This window comes from Furipterus horrens, unplaced genomic scaffold (assembly GCF_987537825.1).
Source record: "Furipterus horrens unplaced genomic scaffold, mFurHor1.1.pri manual_scaffold_1, whole genome shotgun sequence".
Lineage (NCBI taxonomy): Eukaryota > Metazoa > Chordata > Mammalia > Chiroptera > Furipteridae > Furipterus > Furipterus horrens.
The window spans coordinates 119,280,831-119,300,814 of NW_028327171.1; the positions used below are offsets into that span (position 1 = coordinate 119,280,831).

General features: G+C 40.1%; 1 protein-coding gene across 1 annotated transcript; it reads right to left on the minus strand.

The window, feature by feature from the left end:
• Nucleotides 1-1,642: 1,642 nt before the first annotated feature.
• Nucleotides 1,643-5,662, minus strand: LOC150021821 (peroxisome proliferator-activated receptor gamma-like). Its single transcript, XM_090287113.1, has 3 exons — nt 5,176-5,662; nt 4,401-4,645; nt 1,643-1,843 (listed from the first exon to the last, which is right to left on the minus strand). The coding sequence occupies exons 1-3, from the start codon at nt 5,657-5,659 to the stop codon at nt 1,643-1,645; spliced, it is 930 nt and encodes a 309-aa protein (XP_090143239.1). The 5' UTR covers nt 5,660-5,662.
• Nucleotides 5,663-19,984: the final 14,322 nt, after the last annotated feature.

A 19,984-nucleotide genomic window follows, 5' to 3' on the forward strand; every position in this document is an offset into this window, starting at 1 on the left:
TTCTGAGTTCAGTCTTTTGTAGATACCATATATGTGGACCATGCTTTCTAATTGGTTCAGCTACTCTATGTCTTAACATTGGTGCATTTAATCTATTTACACTTAAGGTTAATATTGATAGGTATTTATTAATTGTCATTTTCCCCTTTGTACCTGTGTTTATCTCTGTCTCTCTCTCTCTCTCTCTCTCTCTCTCTCTCTCTCTCTCTCTCTCTCTCTCTGTTTCATAATCTCCTTAAAGCAGACCCTTTAGCATCTGTCGCAATGCTAGCTTGATAAAGGTGTACTCTTTTAGCCTTATTTTGTTTGGAAAACTTCTTATTTCATGTTGCATTTTGAATTAAAGCCTTTTTTCAGTAGAAAATCTTGATTGTAGGCCTTTGTTTTTCATTGCTTGGGATATTTTTTGCCATTTCCTTCTGGCTTGTAGTGTTTCTGTTGAGAAATATAATGATAGTCTTATTGAAGACCCCTATATGTTATTAGCTCTTTCTCTCTTACTGCTTTTAGGATTCTCTCTTTGTCTTTGAGTGTTGCCATTTTAATTATGATGTGTCTTGAAGTGGGCCTGTTTTAGTTCATCTTTATTGGGACCCTCTGTGCTTCCTGAACTTGCATGGCTTTTTCTCTCATCCAGTTAGGAAAATTTTCTGTCATTACTTTTTCAAACAGGTTTTCTATCCCTTGTTCCTCATCTTGTCCTTCTGGAATTCCTATTATACTGATATTATTATGTTTTGTGTTGCCCTTCAGCTCTCTTAAACCTTCTTCATTTTTTTTTTTTTTTAGTCTTTTTTCATTTTGTTGCACTGTCTGGGAATTTTTTTTTACCTTGTCCTCCAGCTTACTGATCTGATATTCTGCTTCCTCTGGCCTTTTGACTTCTTCTACTGTGTTCTCAACTCGGAATTGTATTATCCATTTCCTCCTGGCTCTTAATGCTAGTATAATTCTCAGTAATTTCCTTGTAGCTACCCTGGAGTTATTTGTAGGTTCTCTGCAGTTCTTTGTAGTCCCCCTGGAATTTGTTGTAGTTTTCTCTGAGTTTGTTGAGTTCATTCAGCTTTATCATTACCATTGTTTTGAATTCCATATCTGATAGTTTGCTTGCCTCTATTTTATCTATCCTTCCTTGTGGGAATTCCTCCTTTCCTTTAGATGGCATGTTGTTTTTTCATCTCCTCATTTTACGTGGCTCTTCTTGTTTGTTTCTGCTTCTTAAATTGGTCTGCCTTAGTGGTGTGACTTTCTGTTGTAGGAATCTTGTGTGATTCAGTGGTGCAGACTCCTTGATCTCCTGAACTTGATGCTCTTGGGATGCCCTTTACACCTATTATTTGGACTCTCTGGTAGTTTTTGGTTTTGGTTGTTGTTGTGTTGCTATTTGGTGGGTCCTTTCCTCCCATTAGGTGATAGATTCTTTTTGTCCACCTCGTCTTGTAGACAGCTGTTGAGCTGCTGCCTCCAGCTGATGCTACTTGGAGGGATGTAGTCTGCTTATGAGATGTCTCCCATAGCACTGGGGTTGTGTCTGCACTGGGATCCATTCCACTGTTCCCACAGCTATTTTTCTAAATTCAGCACTCAAAACTTTTCCAAAGTGCCTCTAGTTCACTTCACGCTCTTTTGGCTGCAGCCCAGGTTAAGCAGGATGAGTGGGCTCCCTTGCATCAGCTTGGGGTGTGCCGGAGTGCATGGGCCACGGGTGGTTGTTTGGGCTGGCCAGCAGGTGGGCCAGTGGCACTCCCTTGTGCCAGCCCAGGGTGGATGGCCCAGGGCAGGAGGCCTGTGTTGAACAGTAGCAGGAGGGTGGGCAGGGGTGCTCTTGCATGCACACATAGCCCTGGGGCCGGGGGAAAGTTTTGAGTGCACTCTTGTGTATGCGCTCCTGCTCCTGCTCTTCTCAAGAATTTCACCCTGCCCTTATATTTTCCTCCCCAATTCACAAAAAATAAAATAAAAAACAGACAAACAAAATACACTGTTCCCGGCCTCCCAGAGCAAGACACTACCTGGCCTGGCCAACTCCTGGCTCTGCCAGTGGGCACAGCCTGGATCTCCACCTCCAACTCCTCTCAGGGGAAACCTAGAAGCATTGAAAAAATTTTGTGCACTGCCAGCTGCTGCCCAGGGAGCAAAGTCAGCCTGAACTCGCATCTCTCCTATGTGTCCACCATGCTCCTCACCAGACAGATCGCTCGGAGGTGGCCTGCTCCACCACCAGCAGCACTAAGGTTCAACTCAAGCCAGTATGCAGATGTTAACTGAGATGCTCTGTCCATATTTAGCTGAAACTACAAACATGTCTCAGAAGCAAGCAAGTGCAGCCTCCCCTCACTCATCTGCCATCCTATTTTATTTTTGATAATCCCTGTGCTTTTATATAATAGTTTGATATTAGATAGTGTGATTCCTCCAACTTTGTTCTTTTTTCTTTTTTTTTTTTTCCCACTTCCCTATCTCACACCGGCTCTCATCAAGTTGCTGTAATCTGCCCATTGTTAACCTTATTTAGCCACATCAATCTAGCTTTCTTTTTATTTCTCTCCCTGTAAATGAACACAGTTTATTTTCCATAGTCAAATCAGCTATGTAGAGGCCTTCATTTGCTTTTGTTTTGTTATGCCCCAATTTTTTCATTTAATAAATATAATGGACTTAGCTTTACTATGATTTGTAGTCTGTAAAAGTCTGCAGAAGACAGTCCTAATAACTATAATTCAGGAAGAACACAACAGCACAAGGAAAGTTTTCCAACTGTGAATATACTGGGATAGCAGAACAGGGTGAAAATTCCTGTTGTTCTAAAAATTGGTAAAAATAAATCGTAACTCAGAATATTTTCCCAAGGTGAAACTTTCCTAGTGTACAGGTCAGCATGGCTCATTGTTAGCCAATGGGAAAGACTAGCTTCCATGAGGGAATGTCATGCTCAGAATATATTGAAGTAGTAGTCAGAAGGCCTGCATTATAGTCTTGGTTCTTCCACATGCTGTGTGATCTCAGGGCAAAATGTTTAACCATCAATTTCCTCATCTTTAAAAAGAGGGTAATAATAGGAGCCATAAAATGGTCATATATCTTGAACACATGAATTTGTAAGATTTTCTGAAACTGTAAAGAACTGGATACAGGTATAATACTGTTAAAGTATCAACAGCCTCTCTCGCAGTCAGAAAACTCATTATACTTCTTGACATTTGGCTCTTTATACAGCAACATCCCAGAAGAGTTTTCTCTTTCTATCAGCTGATTCTATTCTTATAGTTTAGCTAAAAGGAAAAAATGACATTTAAGATTGTTATAAAAATACACTAAAGGTAATCAGTTTTTCCAAAAAAATATAACTGAGTGGGGAAAAGGTTACACATACATGTCAAGTAATTGCATAGCTCTCCTAGAGGTGTTCATTTGAAAATAAATGATAGCATAAAAGGTCTATCAAGGACCGGGATAGTGTCTTCTGAATGTGTTCTGTGGTTTACTACCCTAAGATATGTGGCAGACATTACAATGAAAGTTATACCTGCCTGTATAAACTGAGGTACAGAGCTATGATTCATCTGTAGTCTGATGACAGAATTGGGACTAGAATTCAGGTGTAATTATTCTTTGTTTTAATATGATTCTATGTTGTTTTCTCAGCTTCCTATCAGGGAAGAGTTCTGCTTTTTGGAAAACTTGACTCAATAACAATTATAATCCATTCTGGGTTCTCTAAAAACAGTGGTAATCAATGAGGTGACAGATGTTTGAGAATCCATTAAATTCTCCACTAGAGGAGCGCAGGTGGCTCAGAGCCTCACATAAGATAAAATTCATACATGTATATATAAAACGATGATGTTTCCAGTTACCCAGGAATTATCAACAGAGTGCTACAAGGAAAAAAAGGTAATATAATATCTGGAATATATTTTTCTGTCCAGTGTGGAACTTCATAAGAGGTAACTCTAGTAGCTCTCCTAAAAGGTAAAATAATGAGACTGAATACCTTTTCCAAATCTAGGTCAGGAAGTAGGGCTACGTGAATGAATGTAGTTGTGACCAGTTATTTTCATGGCAAGAAAAGAGATGGATCCTGAAGGAGGGTGCTGGGATAAAGGGGCTTGAGTTCTTTCATTAAAGTTAAGATGACCTGCATATTTTTGTACTATTCTCAAAGAATTTAGTAGGAGAACTTAAAGGCTTTTTCACTTTTCAAAATAATGTTTACTTATCCTATCTGAAGACATTTCCTTTCCTGTGCTTCAGACTCAGCCTACAATATGTAAGAGCCAACAGCTGAACAGTATTCTGTGTGTGTGTGTAACACGGTTAATCATTTCCTCACAGGAAATAACAACAACAACAAAAATAAACCCAGTCACCCCAAACGAAGATGGTAGAAGAGAACTAACTGATTTTTCTGTTGTCTTTCCTGTCAAGATGGCCCTCGCCTTTGCTTTGGTCAGCGGGAAGGACTTTATGTATGAGTCATACAAATGTTTTGCCAGGGCCCGGAGATCAGCAGATTCTGGGTTCAGCTGGTCGATATCACTGGAGATCTCTGCCAACAGCTTCTCCTTCTCAGCCTGTGGCATCCGCCCAAACCTGATGGCATTATGAGACATTCCCACAGCAAGGCATTTCTGAAACCGACAGTCGTCGTCGGCAGCCGTCCGTCTCGAGAGACGATGGTGTAGCTTCTTAAGAGTCTATCTGCACCGCCGAGAATGGTTGTGCAGTCCAACTCGGGAGTGACACGGTATCTGTCTCCTCCCGTGTTGAATCGACATCTTGCGATGACGCTGGAGTGTCCTCTCCAGTGAAGCTGAAGCTACAGAGCCTGGGCAGGGTGATATGGAGGGTCTGCTGTTGCCCATGCAGCAGACCCCCCCTCTCTTCACACCTGAAGGATCCAAGGGAAAGACGGAGTCAATACAGCTTGGCTTCAGGTGCGCCGCAGGAGTTGCCGGTGTTGACTACAACGTCAAACCGCCTTAGGGACTCCGGCTCCGGATTTTCTGTCGGGGTTTACTCCCTTAGCCTTTCCCCTGAAGAGGTATGCCGCAAGGCAGGGGAGGTTTTTTGGAATCAGAGTTTTCCTTCTCTGATGTGCCCTGACTGGAAGATCGAACCAGCGACACTTAGCTCGCAGGCCGACGCTCAATCCACTGAGCCAAACCAGCCAGTACTGACATTTGTTTCTACTTTTTTTGTGGATCCGACAGTTAAGATCACACCTATTATAAATAAGCTTCAATCTGATTGTTCTCCGAAAGAAACCCTTGCATCCTTCACAAGCATGAACTCCATAGTGAAACCCAGAAGCTTTATCTCCACAGACACGACATTCAATTGCCATGAGGGAGTTGGAAGGCTCTTCATGAAGTTTATTATATAGTTGTGTCTTTTCAGAATAATAAGGTGGGGATGCAGGCTCCACTTTGATTGCACTTTGATAACTTTGGAGCTTCAGGTCATACTTATAATCAGCAACCATTGGGTCAGCTCTTGCAAAAGGAATGTCTTCATAGTGTGGAGCAGAAATGCTGGAGAAATCAATGGCGGTGAAGGGCTTGATGTCAAAGGCATGGGAGTGGTCATCCATTACAGAAAGATCCACAGAGCTGATTCCAAAGTTGGTGGGCCAAAATGGCATCTCCGTGTCAACCATGGTAATTTCTAGGGAATGTTCCCAACTCCTCCAAGACCACGCAGCTCATGGTCCCAGCACAAGGGGCTGTTCTTTTTTTCTAAGGATTGCCCTTGCTATGCAGGGCCTCTGTGGTTCTGTATGAAATTTATGAAATATTTGTGTTAGTTTTTTGAAATATGTCATTGGGATCTTGATAGAAATTGCATTAACATAAAAATTCGAGAAGAAAATATAGACCACAAAATCTCTGACATAGCTCGTAGCAACATCTTATCAGATATGTCTCTCCAAGAAAAGGAATAAAATAAATAAATAAATAAATAAACAACTGGGACTACATCAAGCTAAGTTTTTGCACAGCAAGGGAAAATACCACCAAAATAGAAAGACAATTCACAGAATGGGAAAACATATTCACCAATATATATGATAAGGGGTTAATGTCCGAAACTTAAAAAGAACTTACAAAACTCAACACCAAAAAAAAAAAAAAAAAAATTAGGGGAGATCCAAGAGAGCAGAGGAGTAAGTGAAAGCTACACTAAACTCCTTCCAGGACCAGTCTGCATTGACAACTTAATTTTGGAGAAATCACCTGGAATAACCAACCGAACACTAGCTGGAGAGAAGTCTTATAACCACAGAGAGACAGAAAAGGCCGCTACATCACAACGTGACCAGTAGGGAGTGCGGAGTCGTGGAAGGGCTGACTGGACTCACACAGGTGACAGCTGAAAGGACTGAGAAACCAATCAGCAACCAGGGGTTCCCCCTGAGAAGGGCAGGGTCTAAACCCTAGCTGGCTTCCCAGCCTAGAGCAACAGAGTGGAAAGTAAAATAGTATTCAGCTGTGAAAAGCGACAAGCCACAGGGTTTCTTGGTAGCCTTAGAGAAACCAGTGGAGAAAAAGAGTTCTTAAGCATATCACATATGTAAAGATTTTGGCCCCCACTTACTCTGGGCTCAAGCAGAGGGAAGGCAGAGAGGACTAGAGATGCTTACGGAGAGTTTGGAGCCATGGCTTTGAGGGGAGAACTAGGGGAGGAGCCGACCGGGTCCCAGTGCTGACTCATTCCCAGTACTGCAGGCAGACCATTCCGCTATGAGTGGCATCCGCCTGAGAGGAAACAAAAGCCCTGCCTACAGGAATTAAGCTGCCACACCCATGGTCCTTAAGCCTGATGGCTAATCACAGATTGAATAGATTAATAACTAAGGGAGACATACAAAGGCAGTAGATCCCTGGAAGTCTCCAACAGGCTGCCAAGGGCCAGACTGGTACATGATCTGACGCCACCAGGGGCAGATCCAGGAAGTACAGATCAATCTAAGAAGCATCAACAAACAATAAGAGTCACAAAAATGGGGAGACAGAGAAACAACCCCTCATCGAAAGGAAAGGTAGAATCCCGAGAAAGAGTGCTAAATGAAATACAGGGGAGCAAACTATCAGATATAGAATTCAAAACATGAATTATGGAGAAGCTCAAGGAGCTCAGCAGAAACTACAAAGAACTCAAGGAAAACTACAAGGTACTCCAGAAAAACTCCAACGAACTGAGAATTACACCAGAATGAAAAAGGACATAGAAGCTATCAATAAAAGCCAGGAGAAAATGAAGAATACAGTCTCTGAGTTGAAGAACACAGTGGAAGGAATTAAAAGCAGGCTAGAGGAAGCAGAATATCAGATCAGTGAGCTGGAGGACAATGTAGACAAAAACTCCCAGACACTGCAACAAAATGAAAAAAGACTGAACGAGAATGAAGAGGCTCTAAGACAGCTGCAGCACAACATGAAACAAAATAATATGCATATCATAGGAATTACAGAAGGAGAAGAAAAAGAGCAAGGATAGAAAACCTCTTTGAAAAACTAATGACAGAAAACTTCCTTAACATGAGGAGAGAAAGAGTCACGCAAGTCCAGGAAGCACAGAGGGTCCCAATGAAGATGAACCCCAACAGGCCCACTTCAAGACACATCATAATTAAAATGCCAACATTCAAAGACAAAGAGAGAATCCTAAAGGCATCAAGAGAGAAACAACAAATAACATACAAGGGAACTCCAATAAGGCTTTCATCAGATTTCTCAGCAGAAACACTACAAGCCAGAAGGGAATGGCAAAAAATATTCTAAGCAATGAAAAACAAAGGCCTACAACCAAGAATAGTCTACCCAGCAAGACTGTCATTCAAAATGGAAGGTGAAATAAGAAATTTCCCAGAAAAGGAAGACTAAAAGAATACATCATTACCAAACCAGCATTGAAAGAGATGCTAAAGGGTCTGCTTTAAGAACATGAAGTAACAGAGAGAAACAGAGAGGAACACAAGTACAAAGGGGGAAAATGACAATGAATAAGTACCTATCGGTAATAACCTTAATTGTAAATAAATTAAATGCTTCAATCAAAAGACATAAAGTAGCTGAACAGATTAGAAAGCATGACCCACATACCTGCTGTATACAAGAGACCCACCTTAGAACAAAAGATCTACACAGACTGAAAGTGAAGGGATGGAAAAAAATATTTCCAGGAAATGGTCATTAAAAAAAAGATGGGGTAGCAATACTTATATCAGACAAAACAGATTTCACAGCAAACGCCATAAAAAGAGACAAAAAGGACATTACATATTATGTAAGGAAAAAATCCATCAAGAAGATATAACCCTTGTAAACATATATGCACCCAACTTAGGAGCACCCATATATGTAAGGAAAATTTTGGAAGACACCAGGAAAGATATAGACAGCAATACACTCATAGTAGGGGACATTAACACCCCATTGTCAACAATGAACAGATATTCAAAGCAAAGAAACACCAAAGATATTGAGGAATTGAAAAACACTCTAGATCAAATGAACTTAGTTTATATAGAGAAAATTTTTCACCCCAAAGAAGCAAAATATACATTTTTCTGAAGTGCACATGAAAAATTTTCAAAGATAGACCACATGGAAGGACACAAAACAGGCCTCAACAATTTCAAAAAAAATGAAATTATATCAAGCGTCTTCTAATATTCAATGACTTAAAATTGGAAATCAACCTCAAGAAAAAAACTCAAAAACATTCAAATTCATGGAGAATGAATAACGTGATATTAAATAATGAATGGATTAACAATGACAAGGAAGAAATCAAAAAGTTTCTGGAAACTAATGATAATGAACAAATAACAACCCAAAACCTATGGGGTACAGCAAAAGCGGTCCTGAGAGGAAAGTTAGCTATACAGGACTACCTAAAAAAGATAGGAGAAACTCTAATAAAAAATTTAACTCTACAGCTACAGAAACTAAAGAAAGAACAACAAGCAAAGCCCAGAGAAAGTAGAAAGAAGGAAATGATCAAGATCAGAGCAGAATTAAATGCCATAGAGACTAAACTAACAATTCAAGAGATTGACAAAAGTAGGAGCTGGTTCTTTGAAAAGATAAAAAAAATTGACAAGCCTTTAACCAGGCTCATCAAGAAAAAAAGAGAGAGGACTCAAGTAAATAAAATCAGAAAAAAAAAAAAAAAGAGGAGAAATGACAACCGATACCACAGAAATACAAAGGATTGTAAGAAATTATTAAGAACAAATGCATGGCAAGAAATTTGACACCTAGAAAAAAAGGACAAATTCCTGGAAACATAATCTTCCAAAACTGAATCAAGAAGAAGTAGAAAGTCTCAACAGACCAATAACAACTACTGAAATTGAAGCAATAATAAAAAAAACTCCCAGCACAAAAAAGCCCGGGACCGGATGGCTTCACAGGTGAATTCTACAAAACATTCAGGGAAGAACTAACTCCTATCCTTCTCGAACTGTTCTGAAAAATCCAAGAAGAGGGGAAAATCCCAAACTCTTTCTATGAAGCCAGTATTATTCTAATCCCCAAACCAGGTCAAGACACAACAAAGAAAGAAAACTACAGGCCAATATCACTGATGAACATAGATGCTAAAATCCTCAATAAAATATTGGCAAACAGGATCCAGCAATACATCAAAAAGATCATACATCACGATCAAGTGGGAATCATCCCAGGGATGCAAGCATGGTTTAATATTCATGAATCGATAAACGTAGTACACCACATAAGCAAAATGAAAGACAAAAACTACAAGATCATATCAATAGATGGAGAAAGAGCATTTGATAAAGTACAACACCCATTTGTGATGAAAACTCTCAGCAAAATGGGAATAGAGGGAGCATACCTCAACGTAATAAAGGCCATATACGAGAAACCTGAAGCCAACATCATACTCAATGGGCAAAAACTGAAATCATTCCCCCTGAGGTCAGGAAAAAGACAAGGATGTCCACTCTCTTCACTCCTATTCAACATAGTGTTGGAAGTCCTAGCCACAGCAATCAGACCAGAAAAAGAAATAAAAGGCATCCAAATTGAAAAAAAAAGGAAGTAAAACTGTCATTATTTGCAGATGACATGATAGTGTACATAGAAAACCCTATAGACTCCACCAAAAAACTACTCGACCTAATAAGTGAATTCTGCAAAAAGCCAGGTACAAAGTCAATATTCAGAAATTGAAGGCATTTCTGTACACCTACAATAAAATCTCAAAGATAGAAACTAAAAGAAAAATCCCATTTACCATAGCAACAGAAAAAATAAGGTACCTAGGAATAAACTTAATCAAGGTGGTAAAAGACCTGTACTCAGAAAACTGCATAACACTGAAGAAGGAAATTAAGGAAGATACAAATAAATGGAAGCATATACCATGTTCATGAATGGGGAGAATAAACATCATTAAAATATCCATACTATTCAAAGTAATTTATAGATTCAATGCAATCTCTACTAAAATACCAATGACATTTTTCACAGACCTAGAACAAATACTTCAAAAATTTATATGGAACCAAAAAAGAGCCTGAATAGCCACAGCAATTTTGAAGAAGAAGAACACAGTAGGAGGAATCACAATACCTGATATCAAACTATACACAAGGCCACGGTAATCAAAACAGTCTGGTACTGGCATAAGAACAGAGTAGAGAGCCCAGAAATAAACCCAGGTCTACACGGTCAACTAACAACTGACAAATGGGGAAGGAATATCAAATGGAGTGAAAAGAGCCTCCTCAACAAATGGTGTTGGGAAAACTGGACAAGGAAATGCAAAAAAAATGAAACTATACCACAAACTTACTCCATACACCAGAACAAACTCAAGATGGATCAAAGACTTAAATGTAAGCCATGGCGCCATTAAGTCCTAGAGGAAACATAGGCAGGAAAATTTCAGATATCCCACGTAGCAACATTTTCACTGATATATCTCCTAAGGCAAAGGAAAAAGGAAAAGAATGAACAAATGGGACTACTTCAAACTAAAGAGTTTCTGCTCAGCAAAAGAAAACATCAGCAAGATGGAAAGGGAACCAACCATATGGGAAAATATATTTGCCAATGATACCTCAGACAAGGGATTGATCTTCAAAATATATAAAGAACTTTTACGATTCAAAACCAAGAAGACAGACAACCCAATTAAAAAATGGGCAAAGGACCTGAACAAACACTTCTCCAAAGAAGACATACAGAGGATCAATAAACATATGAAAGAATGCTCAATATCACTAGCCATCAGAGAGATGCAAATAAAAACCACAATGAGATACCATCTCACACCAGTCAGAATGGCCATCATCAACAAATCAACAAACAACTTATGCTGGCAAGGTTGCGGAGAAATGAGAACCCTGGTGCATTGCTGGTGGGAATGCAGATTGGTGCAGCTACTATGGAAAACAGTTTGGAATTTTTTCAAAAAATGTAAAATGGAACTGACTTTTGAACCAGCAATTCCATTGCTAGGATTATATCCAAAAAATGCTGAACACCAATTCAAAAGAACCTATGCATCCCTATGTTCATAGCAGAACTATTTACCATAGCCAAGTGCTAGAAACAACCTAAGTGCCCATCTGTAGATGAGTGGATCAAAAAATTCTAGTACATTTACACAATGGAGTACTATGTAGCAGAAAGAAAGAAGGAACTTCTACCATTTGCAACAACATGGATGGAACGAGAGAGAATTATGCTTAGCAAAATAAGCCAGGCAACAAAACAAAAATACCTTATGCTGTCATATATTTCAGGAGATTAATGAACAACACAAACAAATGAGCAAAATTGAACCAGAGGTATGTAAACAAGGAGTAGACTAACGGTATCAACTGGGGAATCGGGAGGGAGAGAAGGGGGTAAGAAGGGGGAGGGTCTAGTCAAAGAACATGTATAAATGACCCACGGACATGGACAACTGAGTTGGGACTGAATGTGGGAGAAGGAAGGGACAGGGAGCAGGGAATCAAGAGGGGGAAAAACATGGGACAACTGTAATTTTTTTTTTTTAAATTTTTTTAGTGGGGGAAAAATGAAAATATGAAGAATGGAAATACCAGTTCAGTGAATATTAGAAGGACAAGGATTTTCCTTCACACTGTATATTTTTCTCCCTATTTGATCCCTCAAGAGTTTGTCATTCTAAAGAAGTAAGTAATAACATAAGTTTCTTCACATAAAACTAATAAGACCAGTTGTTAATAGAGGGTTTTTTTGACCAAGACGTTGACTGGAATGTCATGCTTAAAGGAGACATGCTTGGGCTCTGGTTGTTACCAAAGGTAATAAAAGCCCATGAGTTAAAAGGCCTGGTACCGTGGTTGGTTGAGCGGTCCACAGCAATTTTTCCAGGGAAGGAATGAAGGTTGTTTTCCTGAAAGATAGCTAGAACAAACATTTAGGCACAATGGAAAACCAGAAGGACTTGGAAAGGACAGGTGTTTACAGGCAAGGCTGAATGGCAGGCATGTGGCTCAACTTCTGTGACCTGAAAGGCAGACTGAAGGTCACCCTAAATGTTCCTTGAGTAAGTTCCAGCAAAGCAGGACTAAAGATCATAAGTAATAATTTGTTGCTCTTGTTGTGTTTATGCAAATGAACAGGATAAAATGGACTTAATGCAGTCCCTTTAATGACAAGAAGGGTAATCTTAGGGAGAAAAATCATGATTCAAGGAAAATCACAGTGCTCAGTGGTTGACTATAAAGTAGTACAGCTAACCGTCTTTAAAGTTTCTTTTCATTTAAAATTTGTTTTCATTTGAAAGTTAAGCTATGTCTGTGGTATTATCAAAGATGTTTAATTTACAGGCAAGAAGAATGTCAAATGCATTGCAACTGGATGTCTTTCCAATAAGACAGTCTTATAGATTTAGAGACTTGTTTGTGGGCTTTATTACATAAATTAACATGCGTTTACTGTTTTCAAAGGGCATAAGCCTATGATCTCATTACCTGAGTGATTGTCTGTACGGATAGGCTTCACTTAATCCTGTCTGCATCGCTTCCTCCTGAGACTCAATGGTTTGGCTGAACTAAGTGACTGGATTGTTGAAGTATGGGGTGGTCTGTGGACTTCGCTTTAAAACTGGTTTCTCTTTTCTATCCATTGGCTTGGACAGAAAGAACCGAGAGGTCTTAGAGGGGAGAAATCTAAAATATTTCCCTCAGCCCAAACTAAGTATAATGGGCAAAAGGGTTTAGAACAGGCGAGATGTGCCTGGCACACCTTCCTCCAAAGAAGCCCTTTTTTTTTCCCCTAACATAGGACATTGAAAAATTAATTCCTGCATTTTTCATCTAGTGGTTATGGATTGAATGATGCCTTCTAACCCTGTTGCCAAATCTGTTGTCCCCAGAATACAACAAGGAATCCAGCCTGTTAAATCAAGCATGTTGTTGTCTGGGGACAGCCAACTGACCTGGAGTTTGCACGATTCTCCCACATGTGGAAAGGCCACCCTCCCCTCCACACCCCCACTCTTATTAGGGATTTATGGACCCAAGAATAGGTAGGAGGATGACCACGTGCAGCTTGAAGCAGCTAGAGGAGCTCGAGACCTTTGCCTATTGTCCTTTATAAGATTATAAAGGGTCTTAAGTCTGAGAGGGAGGGATTGTTATTTTTTATTGTTAAAATAGTTAATTAATTACTTTTTTGAAAAAAGAAGAAGAAGAATATATAAAGGGGTGAAGCAGGAGAGCTTGCATGTATGACCCATGGGCATGGACTTGGGGGGCGATTTCCAGGGGAGGGCGGTGCTGGGAAGAGGGGAGCAAAGGGGGAAAAAATGGAAGTATTATAACAATATAATAAATAAAATATACTTAAAAAAAAAAAAGACCATACACCATGATAAAGTGGGATTCATCCCAGGGATGCAAGGATGGTTTAATATTCTCAAATCAATAAACGTACTACACCACATAAACATAATAAAAGATAAAAATTACATGATCATATCAACAGATGCTGAAGAAGTATTTGATAAAGTACAACATCCACTTATGATTAAAACACTCAGCAAAATGGGAATAGAGGGAGCATACCTCAACATAATAAAGGCCATGTACATGAAACATGAAGCCAACATCATACTCAATGGGCAAAAACTGAAAACATTTCCTCTAAGATCAAGAACAAGACAAGGAGCCCTGGCTACTGTGGCTCAGTGGATTGAGTGTCGGCCTGCAAACCAAGTGTCACTGGTTCAATTCCCAGTCAGGGAACATGACCAGGTTGCACATCAGGTCCCCAGTTGGGGGCACTTGAGAGGCAACCACATAGTGATGTTTCTCTCCCTCTCTTTCTCCTTTCTCCTCTCTCTAAAATAAACTAAATAAAAAGTAAAATTGCTTAAAAAAAAAAAAAAAGAACAAGACAAGGATGTCCATTATCCCACTCTTATTCAACGTAGTCTTGGAAGTTCTAGCCACAGCAATCAGACAATAAAATGAAATAAAAGGCATCCAAATTGGAAAAGAGGAAGTAAAACTGTCATTATTTGCAGGTGACATGATAGTGTGCATAGAAAACCCTATGGAGTCCACTAAAAAACTACTCAGCCTCATAAGTGAATGTGTCAAAATAGCAGGGTACGAAATCAATATTCAGAAATCAAAGGCATTTCTGTACACTAACAATAAAATATTAAAGATAGAAACAAGAAAAATAATCCCATTTACTAAAGCAAGAAGGAAAAATAGGAATATCCCAGGATGGCGGAGAAGTGAAGGGAGGCTGCGCTTCCTTGCTCCCAACACCTGTCTGTACTTTGGACTAATTGCAGACAGAACATCTCAGTTAACATCTAGATATTGGCAGGAGTTGAGCCTTCGCATTGTTGGATCAGAGAAGACCTTTTGGGAGCAACCTGTTTGGTGAGGATAGCAGAGGAGAAAGGGAGGAGATGGGATTTCTGACTGGGTTGGCTTCCAGAGCTGTGGCTGGAAATACACAAAGGCTTTTTAGTAACCATAGGTTTTTCCCAAAGAGGAATCTGGAGGAGAGCGGGGCTCTGCCCGCTGACAGAACCAGAAGTGGACCAGGTGGCATCTGGCTCTGAGAGGCAAGAAACAGCGTACAGCTGTGTATGTATGAATGTGTTTTTCTTTTTTCTTTTTCTCTTTTGTTTTTTGCAGAGAGGTGGGGAGAGGTTAAGGTTGGGACTAGACTCTTGAGGAGCACAGGCACAGAAGCGCACTTGCCCACTCCCCAACCCTCCCCTTGAGTCCCATGAGCGTGCACATGGAGGAACCTCCATCCACCCGCCCAGGCGTGCAACCAACTCACTGGCTGCTGCACCCAGGTGCCCCTCGGGCCCGCCCCAACAGGAACGAAATCAGCGCACCAGCTGCCAGGCACAGATGCCCACCTCTGCCATGCTCAGGTGCCTGCGGACATGCCCCAATGGGCGCAAAATCAACTTGCTGGGTAAGCCGGCCACCGTGCACAGGCACCTCTGGCCTGCCCCAATAGGCCCAAAACCAACATGCTGCCCATTTGTCCAGGCACTACTCGATCACGCCCCCGCGGGCGCAAGAACAGGAAGCTGGCTGCAGTTCACAGACGCCTACCTCCGCTGCTCACAGGTGTCCAGAGCCCCACCCCAACGGGTGAAAGACCAACTCCCTGCGTGCGGCTCAGCAGGCACAAGGCTAGTGCTCTGGCCACCGCGGGCAAGCACCCCCGGCCCGCCCCAATAGGTGCCAAACGAACGCGCTCGCCACCCCACCCAGGTGCCACCCAGGCACGCCCAAGTGGGTGCAAGATCAGCTGGCCAGCTGCCGCGCATAGGTGTCCATCACCACTGCACACAGGTGCCCATGGCTCAGCCCCAATGGACACAAAACCAACTCGCCAGCTGCCACACATGGGCACAGGTGTCACCCGGACCTGCCCCAACAGGCGTGAAACCAACTGGCCACCCACCCCAATACGCCCACGACAAACCCGCCCACCGGTGAGTAGAGGCCTCCACCACCACCAGAACAGGAGAGCAAGCACTCTGCCTTGGACCCACCCGCCCCAGTGCGTGGGTCAACGTGCCCCTGGCCTTCACTAGGGAATGCACTCACCTCTGGCTGAAGATAAAGGACAGTGAAATGAACTAGAGGCACTTTGTAATAAGTTTTGGGTGCTGACTCTTGAGAAAGAGCTGGGAGAGCAGCGGACTAGGTCCCAGTACAGAAGCATCCCAAGTACTACAGGAGAAGTCACTTAAGGAGACTGCTCCCTCCAAGTGGCGTCAACTGGGGACAGCAGCTCAACTACTGTATACAAGAAGGTCACACCATGAAGGCAGAAAATAAAAGCAGATCAATCTAAGAAGCAGAAACAAGACCAGTGCCCAAATGGGGAGGTGGAATAACACCCCACAAAACAGAAAGAACACTCCACTAAAAAGAAAGGAAGAATTCCCAGAAGGAGGGATAGATGACATAAAAGCAAGCAAGCTATCAGACATGGAATTCAAAACAATAGTAATGAGGAAGCTCAATGAACTCGACAAACTCAAAGAAACTATAATGAACTCCAGAGGAACTACAAAGAACATCAGGGAAGCTATAAGGAACTTACTGAGAACTACACTAGTAAAAAAATGGACATAGAAACTATCAACAAGAACCAAAAATAAATGAAGAATACAATTTCTGAACTGAAGAAGGCAGTAGAATCAATCAAAAGCAGGCTAAATGAAGCAGAGGACCGGATCAGTGAGTTGGAGGACAAGGTAGAACAAAATTCCCAAATAATACAACAAAATGAAAAAAGACGGAAAAAGAGTGAAGAGGGTTTAAGAGAACTACAGGACAATATGAGATGAAACAACATTAGAAGAATGGAGATACAAGAAGAAGAGCAAGAGATAGAAAACCTGATTGAAAAAGTAAGGACAGAAAATTTTCCCAACTTGATGAGAGAAAAAGTCATGCAAGTCCATGAAGCACAGAGGGTACCAATGAAAATTAACACAAAAAGGCCTACTCTAAGGCACATCATAATTAAAATGGCAACAAAGACAAAGAGATAATCTTTAAAGCAGGAAGAGAGAAACAGGAAATAGCATACAAGAGAGCTCCAACAAGGCTGTCAACTGATTTCTCAACAGAAACACTACAAGCCAGAAGGGAATGACAAAAAATATTTCAAGCAATAAAAAACAAAGGCCTACAACCAAGACTACTTTACCCAGCAAGGCTCTCATTGAAACTGGAAGGTGAAATAAGGAATTTTGCAGACAAAGGAAGACTAAAAGAATACATCTCCACCAAACCAGCATTGCAAGAGATACTAAAGGGAAAGCTGTAAGAAAAAGAAGAAAAAGAGAGAGGGAGAGAAACACAGGAACAAAGGGAAATGAATAAATGCTTGTCAATAATAACCTTAAATGCAAATGGATTAAATGCTCCAATCAAAAGACATAGGGAAGCTGAAAGGATTAGAAAACATGACCCACATATATGCTCTCTACAAGGGACACACCTCAAAATAAAAGATTTACACAGACTGAAAGTGAAGGGATAGAAAAAATTATTCCAAGCAAATGGTCATGAAAAAAAAGCTGAGGTAGCAATACTTATATCAGACAAAACAGATTTCACAGCAAAGGCCATCAAAAGAGACAAAGAAGGGCATTTTATTAAAATACTTAAGGGAACAACACATCAAGAAGATGTAACCCTGGTAAACATATATGCACCCAACATAGGTGCACAAAAATATATAAGAAAAATCCTGGAAGACTACAAAAAATATATCAACAGCAACACACTCATATTAGGGGACTTTAATACCCCATTGTCAACAATGAACAGATCTTTGAAGCAAAGAAACAGCAAGGATATTGAGGCATTGAACAATACTCTAGACAAAATAGACTTAATTGATATATATAGAAATTTTCACCCCAAAGAAGCAAAATATACATTCTTCTCAAATGCACATGGGACATTTTCAAAGACAGACCATATAGTAGGACACAAAACAAGCCTCAATAAATTCAAGAAAATTGAAATTATATCAAACATCTTCTCATATCACAATGGCTTAAAATTGGAAATCAACCTCAAGAAAAAAACTCAAAAACATTCAAACTCATGGAGAATGAATAACATGCTATTAAATAATGAATGGATTAACAATGACATCAAGGCAGAAATCAAAAAGTTTCTGGAAACTAATGATAATGAACACATAACAACCCAAAACCTATGGGTTACAGCGAAAGCAGTCCTAAGAGGAAACTTCATAGCAATACAGGCCTACATGAAAAAGCTAGAAGAATCTCTAATAAAAAATTTAACCCTACAGCTACAAGAACTAGAGGAAGAACAAGCAAAACTCAGATCAAGTAGAAGGAAGAAAATCATCAAGGTCAGAGCACAATTAAATGACATAGAGTCTAAACTGACAATTCAAAAGATCAACAAAAGTAGGAGCTGGTTCTTTGAAAAGATAAACAAAATTGACAAGCCTTTAACCAGGCTCATCAAGAAAAAAAGAGAAAGGACCCAAATAAATAAAATCAGAAACAAAAGAGGAGAAATCACAACTGATACAACAGAAATACAAAGGTTTGTAAGAAATTATTATGAACAACTGCATGGCAAGAAATTTGACAACCTAGAGGAAATGGACAGACAAATTCCTCGAAACCTATAGTCTTTCCAAACTGAATCAAGAAGAAGAAGAAAGCCTGAATAGACCAATAACAGCTAGTGAAATTGAAGCAGTAATCAAAAACTCCCTGCACACAAAAGCCCTGGACCGGATGGCTTCACAAGTGAATTCTACAAAACATTTCGGAAAGAACTAACTCCTATCCTCCTCAGACTATTCCAAAAGATACAAGAAGAGGGAAGACTCCCAAACTCGTTCTATGAAGCCAGTATAACCCTAATTCCAAAACCAGGTCAAGACACAACAAAGAAAGAAAACTACAGGCCAATATCGCTGATGAACATAGATGCTAAAATCCTCAACAAAATATTGGCAAACCGAATCCAGCAACATATTAGAAAGATCATACACCACGATCAAGTAGGATTCATCCCGGGGATGCAAGGATGGTTTAATATTCACAAATCAATAAACATAATACAACACATAAACAAAATGAAAGACAAAAACTACAAGATCATATCAATAGATGCAGAAAAAGCATTTGATAAAGTACAACACCCATTTATGATAAAAACTCTCAGCAAAATGGGAAGAGAGGGAACATACCTCAACATAATAAAGGCCATATATGAGAAACCTGAAACCAACATCATACTCAATGGGCAAAAACTGAGAGCATTCCCCCTGAGATCAGGAACAAGACAAGGATGTCCACTCTCTCTACTCCTATTCAACATAGTCTTGGAAGTTCTAGCCAGAGCAATCACACAAGAAAGAGAAATAAAAGGCATCCAAATGGGAAAAGAGGAAGTAACACTGTCGTTATTTGCAGATGACATGATAGTGTACGTAGAAAACCCTATAGACTCCACCAAAAAACTACTCAACCTAATAACTGAATTCGGCAAAATAGCAGGATACAAAGTCAATATAAAGAAATCAAAGGCATTTTTATACATCAACAATAAAACTCAGAGGAAGAGATTGAAAGAAAAATTCCATTTACCATAGCAACAAGAAAAATAAAATACCTAGGAATAAACTTAACCAAAGAGGTAAAAGACCTGTACTCAGAAAACTACATAACATTGAAGAAATTAAAGATGATAAAAATAAAAGGAAGCATATGCCATTCTCATGGATGGGAAGAATCAACATCATTAAAATGTCCATACTACCCAAAGCAATTTATAGATTCAATGCAATTCTTATTAAAATACCATGATGTATCTTACAGAACTAGAACAAATACTTCAAAAATTTATATGGAACCAAAAAAGAGCCCGAATAGCCACAGAAATTTTGAGGAAGAAGAACACAGTAGGAGG

Coding starts and splice junctions, on each gene's coding strand:
- LOC150021821 (XM_090287113.1), bottom strand. CDS start 5,659: ATGGTTGACACGGAGATGCCATTTTGGCCCACCAACTTTGGAATCAGC. Junction 4,646..5,175: donor AAGTAGAAACAAATGTCAGT/ACTGGCTGGTTT, acceptor CTGCCGACGACG/ACTGTCGGTTTCAGAAATGC. Junction 1,844..4,400: donor GAAAGACAACAGAAAAATCA/GTTAGTTCTCTT, acceptor CCCCGGCCCCAG/GGCTATGTGTGCATGCAAGA.